We start from the raw sequence: 7,941 nt of genomic DNA, 5'->3' as shown, positions 1-7,941 counted from the left end.
TGGTGGTCGATAACGGTTGTGTGACATTAGTATTATTTGACACCGTTTTACGCCCCGTCGCAATGCGGCGTGGGCTTTGGGGGTTTTCCAAAGAAAAATCGTTATGCATATGGTTGTCGTAACCTTGGCTTTGGGGGTTTCCAAAAAAAATGATTTTTTTACTTTTCACCCAAAAGTATTTCATAAATTACTTTTAACCCGAAACTATTTGTTTTTTTACTTTTAACCCAAAACTTTTTATCTTTTGCAATCTATCCTCACAACTTTTTTTACTTTCAACTTTGGTCCTTTACAGTTTTCATTTTCCACAAATTTTTCGATTTATGCTTGGTTCTAAATTTTGTGACTTAACACATCGCAACGTGCGTGTTTGGTTTAACTTTTTTACGTTTCGTTCTAAATTTTGCGAGTTAACATGACGCAACATGCGTGTGTGATGAATGTTTTTACATCGTCTATTTTTTCCGTTTGACATGTTTAACATAACGTGCAGGTCCTAGATCGACTTAGTCATAACTAAAGAATCCCCGCCGCATTGCGGCGGGTCTTAATTCTAGTTTATCAATAAATTATAAGTTTTAGATGTAAAATATAAATAAAAGACTTATTGAGAAAATATGATGTGTTATAGGATGATTCTAGAGTATATTAGAATTAGATTTTAATGATTTGAGACATGACGTGAGTTCAATCTCTAATTATCATTAAAAAGATATTTTATGTATTATCAAATAAGTTTTGTTTTTATGTGTTATCAAATAAGTTTTGTTTAACCACTTAGGCCTAACGACCAATGCATGTACTTAAATATGAACAAATTTTGTTTGTGTTCGTTTATTTACCTTTAGAAGAAAAAAACACGAGCACCAACACAAACATGTAAACGCATATAATTTCTTACTCGTGTTTGTTCATTAATAGATGAACGTGTTTATGTTCATTTATGATTGTTTGTTAATACTCTAAACGAATATAAATGATCAAACATAAACGAACGTAAATGAATAAACATATACAAACGTATATGAACAAAGAAAACTCGTGTGTTCTTGTTTGTTTGTAGTCAACTACCCGAGGCTTGGTTCTAAAATTAGATTGAGTAGACTGGGTAATTAGCATTATAAATAAATTAAATGATTATGTAAACAAACATAAATAAACACATACCAACGTATGTAAATAAAGAACATATATGAATGTTTAAACGAACATTTACGAACGAAACATGTGTTCATGTTCTTAAATAAGCAATTTGTTCATTTATTAAATAAAGTGAATTTTACAGTCAACGTGTTCACTAAATGTTCAGAGCCTTTACTAAAAGATTTAAGGGAACCAAAACCGAATTGAAAATCAACAAAATCGAATCGAAATTAACCAAATCGACCCGAACCCTTCATATTTTCATATATTCTAGTTTTATGCATCCATTTCATGTTTTATACATCCAATTCATATATTTATATTTCTATTTTATATATTTATACGTAATTTTAAACAAAAAATTTAGTCTAAGTTTGATTTTGGTTATTAATTGAAATTAACCAAACCGATTCAAAACTCGATAGACTAACCAAATTAACCGAACCGATTAAACAAAATTCGATTGGTTACTAAAATAGATTAACTGATATCAATAACTTCAGTTTCAACCAAGTCTAATAAGTGAACCGAACCGAATCAAACCATACAAACCCCTCGTAGGCTTATATAGTATAACCGACCTTCTGATTAAATCATTTGAATTATGAGGTAATCTTCAAACCTACGTGGCCCAACCCATGGTCGACAACGAAGAACACTCGAGAGGTGCACATCTAACATACATCTCTAAACTACGCCACAACATCATCATCCTAGAGTCAAAACAATCTCTTCATCTCTAAACTACGCCATACAGCAACTCACCTGTCCCGCGAAACACCCGATCACCACAACCCACTTTACTATAAAAACACACCAACTACCCCAAACTGACCGGAGAAAGCAGACCCATAAATTTTCCGGCGAAAAGATCCCAACTTTAATGGCTGCTGCTTCCATTAACACCTCCTTCAAACCCCTTTACAAACCCACCAAAGATTTCAAATCTTTTGTACCCATTTCACCAACCCCCAAATTACTAACAAAATCCAAGAATCTCGCCGGCGCCGGAGCTGTAAAGGCGGTGGCGAAGGAGCAGGATGTGATTCCGGTGAAGAGTGATGATGAAGTTGGAAAGTTGATAAGTGAGATTGAAGGGGATGAAGCAGGGGTTCAGTTGATTGGTGGGTTTGGTGGGAGTGATGGAAGATTGTCATTTGAAGGTGGGTTTTCATCGGCGGCGAGTGGTAGTGGTGGTGGTGGTGAGGTGGTTGAAGGGGAGACTAGTGTTGAGAAGTTGATAGATAGAGGTATTAATGCTGCAATTGTTTTGGCTGCTGGGACTTTTGGGATTACTAAGATGCTCACTATTGATTATGATTATTGGCATGTGAGTTGTTTGTTTTTATCCTACAACCAAGTTTTAGTATTTCATAGTTATGTTAATATTGTTGTTGTGAATTTATATGTGGTGGTAGAGATGTTTTAGTTCTTTTGTAGTGGTATTACTATTAAGTTGAACCTAGAAGAAGTGATGATCTTTAGAAACACTTTGGGTTCGGGTTTGGTTTCGTTAGATGCTTGTTTGAAAGTTGGATCCGAGTCGGTTAGTAACTTTGATAGAAAACTGAATGATCAAACCAATACAATAGGTGCCCTTTATAGGGAGTTTTTGCCAAACTTTTCGAAATTCCAAATTGACTGGAATTTATTGAAATTAAGACCATTATAAACGCGCAACTTGTTACTCGTCTACCTGCCATTAGTCTGTAATCGTCTCTGTTTTAAGTTGACGGTAAGTATCTACTTTATCGTTGGTATATTTAGGGATGTTGAACTTAAAGCAATTGTTGCATATTCGAAACAAGGGAGCCTTTTTTCTAAATAAATAAATAAACGCGCAAATTATGATAATTAGAGATTTACGCGTTTGAAGCTATAAGAGGAAAGTGCGAAAGTTTGCAAAAATATATATATATATTGTTTTTGGGGGGGGGGGGGAGAGATCTTGATTGATGAAACCGGGGCCTTAAGGAAAGTGCGAAAGTTTGCAAAAATGTTTTTTTTTTTTTTTTTGGGGGGGGGGGGGGGGGATCTTGATTGATGAAACCGGGACCTTAGATCAAGGAATTTGGCCCCGTAACTCCAATCGTTGCCCAAGTTATGCTCGTTTAAAGTTTGGGCCCTTTCTGCCATGTTTCCCCTTATCTAGCTGGTCCATGTAAGAATCCGCCAGTTCTTGAATATGCTGATTTTACTTTCATTATTATATTAGATTTGTTTTTGAGATCTTTAAGGCAAATCCCTTACTTAAAACAAGCTTATTCTCTTTATACATTTCAAATGAATACTCATTCATTACATCCTTCATTTCTCAGGGTTGGACCTTATTCGAAATACTGAGATACGCACCTCAACACAATTGGAGTGCATACGAAGAAGCTCTTAAACAAAATCCACTCTTGGCAAAAATGATAATAAGTGGAGTTGTATATTCAATAGGAGATTGGATTGCACAGGTTCGATTCTTTCTTTCGTCTTTTAAACCTTTTTTGTTTCCACTTCTGGCAAAAATGCTGATAATTATCTTCAATAACAAATGGTTTAATTGTTACAACATGCAGTGTTGTGAAGGAAAACCACTTTTGGAGTTCGATCGCACTCGCATGTTTAGGTCCGGTCTTGTGGGCTTCACTCTTCATGGGTCACTTTCTCACTACTACTATTATTTCTGTGAGGTAAACACTACAATTTAGTTTTGAACTATGCAGTTAATATCGGTGATATATCGGTTATCGGTCCCCATGTCATATATCGCTGTCAAATATCGGTACCAATATTATCGGCATATAACCGATATATCACTAATATTTGACGATATAACCGATATATCGCTAATATTTGACGATATAACCGATGTATCACCAATATTTGACCGATATATCACCAATTTTCCCGATATCAGATCCTTTCTTCTTAGTTCTACCATTCGTGTTTCTTCTTTAAGTATTAATAGTTAATTGTTATTTAAGTCTTAATGAGTTCCTACTTGCTACAATTGTTAGTGTTTTGCAAGTTGCAAAAGGTTAATATGTTAATGGTAGGAGAGTATACTGAATTGTTAGCGTTAAATTGCTATATATCTAAATTCTGCATGATATTAAAATTACCGATATCCCACCGTGATAACCTATATCTCAAGTATCGGTCCTTGACCGGTATCTGATATTTTATCGTAGGTTTTGAACTTATTATCTGATTATTCGGGTCAAATAATCAACAAAAAACTGATGGATTAAGGGTAAAATAAATGAAATTTACCCATTTACCTAAACTAGCTCGATATATTATCTGATAATTTGGGGGTCATTAACATTCTTGTTTAATTCAGGCACTTTTCCCCTTTCAAGATTGGTGGGTGGTACCCGTTAAGGTGGCGTTCGATCAAACTGCCTGGGCAGCAGTATGGAATAGCATTTATTTCGTAGTTGTGGCACTTTTACGGTTTGAATCACCGTTGACTATTTTTAATGAATTAAAGGCGACGTTTTTTCCCATGTTGACTGTAAGTTGACGTTAAATCCCTCTTATTTGTGATAGAAATATCAAATATGATCGACGTATGATTCGGGTTTGTATTTTTTGAACTTTTTATCAGGCTGGTTGGAAGCTTTGGCCGTTTGCTCACATTATAACGTATGGTGTCGTACCTATTGAACAAAGACTCTTGTGGGTCGACTGTGTTGAGCTGATTTGGGTCACAATACTTTCAACGTAAGTATCTTTGTCGAATATCTAATTAAAGATGCCGGTTTGATTAAATTATGTTAATTGAGATGAGTTCACTTGATTTTTTGACAGTTTATCAAATGAGAAATCAGAAGCAAGGATATCAGATGCACCCGCAGACCCGAATACAATCTCAGCTTTTGAACCTTCGGAGGTATACCGTCACATAATCGGAGCACGTAGAAGTTAAAACACACTTATTTAGGAAATATAATAAAACATAAAAAACCTTAAATTTGGGGGGATTTGGGCGGATGGTTCCATGGTTACCAATTCTTAGGGCTGCAAACGAACTGAACGTTTAGCGAACAGTTCGTGAACCGTTCGGCAGGAAGTTCGTTTGTGGTCGTTTGTTTAATAAATGAACGGACACGAACAAGAAGTTTCGTTCGTTTAGTTAAATAAAGAATTAACAAACATGAACGGAGGTTACGTTCGTTCATTTATGTTCGTGAACGTTCCGTAACGTGTTGTTTGTGTTTGATAGCTCAATGGTGTTTTCAATTTTTATATTTTATTTAAATACTTAAAAATTCCGACAAATAAAGTATTTAATAAGTATCAGTGTATTATATATTCTTTTCATGAACATTAGTTAATGTACATGAACATTAGTTTGTGTTCGTTTGTGTTCATGAATGTTCATTTGTGTTCTTTACCTAAATTTAACAAACGAACACGTTCTTTTCCATAATGATTGAACACGAACAGAGTTCGTGAACATGTATATTTCCTTAACAAACGAACACGAACAAGGTATTGTTCGTGTTAGGTTCGTTTGCAGCCCTACCAATTCTCTATAGAGGTGGTAAAATAGGCTGGTCATGTAACGGGTCAGGTTTGGGTTGAACTGAGCCGGGTCGGGTTGAGGGGGACCCTAAAAAGCTTTTTCTCCTTTTTTATCAATAATTAATATGTTAATAATGATTACACAAATAATATTATCACGATAATAATTTAAATCTTTGAAGAAAACAATTTAAGTACGTGTTCAAATTAGATTTCTGAGTAAACTGCCAAAATGGTCCCTGAGGTTTGGTCACTTTTGTAACTTTAGTCCAAAACTCAAACCTTTTTAATCTGGGTCCCTGTGGTTTCAATTTTGTTGCCATTTTCATCCGAAATCAAAATCTGGTCAGATTTTTCAGTTAACATCCAGTTTTTTTGTCTTTTTTCTCCTTTTTAATGAAGGGCAAAATGGTCTTTTAATGTTTTATTATAACAAATTAAAAAAAATTGACCATTTTGCCCTTCATTAAAAGGGAGGAAAAAAAAGACAAAAAATTGGATGTTAACTAAAAAATATGACCAGATTTTGCTTTTGGATGAAAATGGCAACAAAATTGAAACCACAAGGACCCAGATTCAAAAGGTTTAAGTTTTCGACTAAAGTGGCAAAAGTGACCAAACCTCAGGGACCATTTTGGCAGTTTACTCTAGATTTTTGGGTGGCTTTCAGGCCGTTTGACCCATCTTTTCAGCTTATTGATTTGAATTAACCTCTTTGAGATGACACACAACCCAAATGACCCGTTAATGTGTAACGAATCAAAATTACACATCTAGTTCTTAATATGATCACATTACTTTTTTATGATTGCTGCATGTCATCCTCACCAATCATATCATTAAACAGTTTTCTTGATCTTTTGTGTTATCAGGAATAGGTACCCAAAAATCGGAAGAATGAGCGTAAAAACCGAACAATTTCTCCCTTATCCGCGATCAAAATGGTAAATCCGCATTTGCTGAAAGGTGTGTGGAATCCAAGTGTGATATTTGTATAGCCCTTATGAGCAGATATATATCTGTTTATATGCGTGCATCGTACTCTCCCTTCGTCTTAGTTTTTTTAAATTTTGGTAGAATTTAACTCGACATATATAGCGAGCGTATTCATGAAAACACTGTAAATTCTTACACTTTTTAGCAAATTTGTATATAGTTATTCTACATGAAGTGCATGATCACAAGAGTAAAGATATGATCCAAACCGAATTTAATACGATTGAATAATCTAAATAGCCATGGACATGACAGAAAGCCGACTGGGCGTTGGTCGGAAGTCAAACCACCGCCAGCTAAGTCTATGCGCGGGCGGAGTCAACGCCCTCCTTACCATCACTTTGGTCGCCATCTTGTTGGTACGGGTGATCATCCTTGCTGGCGCTGAAAAGGCGGAGTTGTTGAACAAATCTTGATTCTTTTTGAAGGAAAGAGATGACCCTTTTGGCGGAGAAGGGTGGTGCCGCCTGCCGGCGGTGGTGGTCTCTTTCTTGATGATCATATATGTGATTATTTGAGGAAGAAAGGTATTTGTGTTTAGCTTTGATGGAAGCAGATGATGAAAACTATGGGGTTGATTAAAAGATTCGATTTTTCAATTTGAAGAGATGGTGCGTGGAATCTTTTGGTTGGCCAAGACTTGTTCTTGGACTCTTGGTTGGTTTTCACAGTTTTGAATGTTTGACTTTGATTCAGTCGTTGACTTTTTGACTTTGAAACGACATTAATATTTCTAAAAATCAGTAGGTAATTATAATGCTATCTAGCTATGGTAAAAAAATCATATAAAATGAAAGAGTATGGTTAAAAAAAATCATATAAAATGAAGGAGTATGGTTAAAAAAAAATCATATAAAATGAAAGAGTATGGTTAAAAAAATCATATAAAATGAAAGAGAGTGGTAAAAAAATCATATAAAATGAAGAGTAAACTTCCGTTTTGCTCTCTGTGGTTTGGTCACTTTAATGGTTTTGCCCTAAACCTTTAAAAATAGTCATTTTACTCCCTGATGTTTCGGTTTTATCACCAGTTTGCTTCACGGCTCTAACTAAGTTAAAATTTTTAGTTAAAGTAAGGGTATTTAAGTAAATTTATATATAAGTATTTAATTTTTATTCTATCATCAACTCTAAAGTGCAGACCATCACCACCACTCCTCCCTTTTCCCCTGCCACCACAACCACCAACACACCGCCCAACCACCGCCTCACCAGCCACAGCCTCACCATCACACCGCCCGACCCACCACCATCATCACAACCGCTACCATCATCACATCGCCC

The 7,941-nt window shown here is 35.4% G+C and overlaps 1 protein-coding gene across 1 annotated transcript; it reads left to right on the top strand.

Annotated features, from left to right (window-relative positions):
• The first annotated feature begins 1,742 nt into the window (after positions 1-1,742).
• On the top strand, positions 1,743-6,852 carry LOC110873674. Its single transcript, XM_022122666.2, has 7 exons — positions 1,743-2,473; positions 3,462-3,602; positions 3,708-3,821; positions 4,475-4,648; positions 4,742-4,857; positions 4,945-5,026; positions 6,534-6,852. Exons 1-7 carry the CDS (start codon positions 2,027-2,029, stop codon positions 6,537-6,539), a joined length of 1,080 nt encoding a protein of 359 aa, XP_021978358.1. The 5' UTR covers positions 1,743-2,026; the 3' UTR covers positions 6,540-6,852.
• The last annotated feature ends 1,089 nt before the right edge of the window (positions 6,853-7,941 follow it).

Source organism: Helianthus annuus, chromosome 8, assembly GCF_002127325.2.
Source record: "Helianthus annuus cultivar XRQ/B chromosome 8, HanXRQr2.0-SUNRISE, whole genome shotgun sequence".
Taxonomy (NCBI): domain Eukaryota; kingdom Viridiplantae; phylum Streptophyta; class Magnoliopsida; order Asterales; family Asteraceae; genus Helianthus; species Helianthus annuus.
The sequence above is the reverse complement of the archived record's forward strand: the minus strand, read 5'-3'. Positions and strand labels throughout refer to the sequence as shown.

Excerpts from the sequence above, each read along its gene's own strand:
- LOC110873674 (XM_022122666.2), top strand. The coding sequence starts at position 2,027 with ATGGCTGCTGCTTCCATTAACACCTCCTTCAAACCCCTTTACAAACCC. Across the intron at positions 3,603-3,707 it reads TAGGAGATTGGATTGCACAG|TGTTGTGAAGGAAAACCACT; the intron begins GTTCGATTCTTT and ends TACAACATGCAG. Across the intron at positions 3,822-4,474 it reads ACTACTATTATTTCTGTGAG|GCACTTTTCCCCTTTCAAGA; the intron begins GTAAACACTACA and ends TGTTTAATTCAG.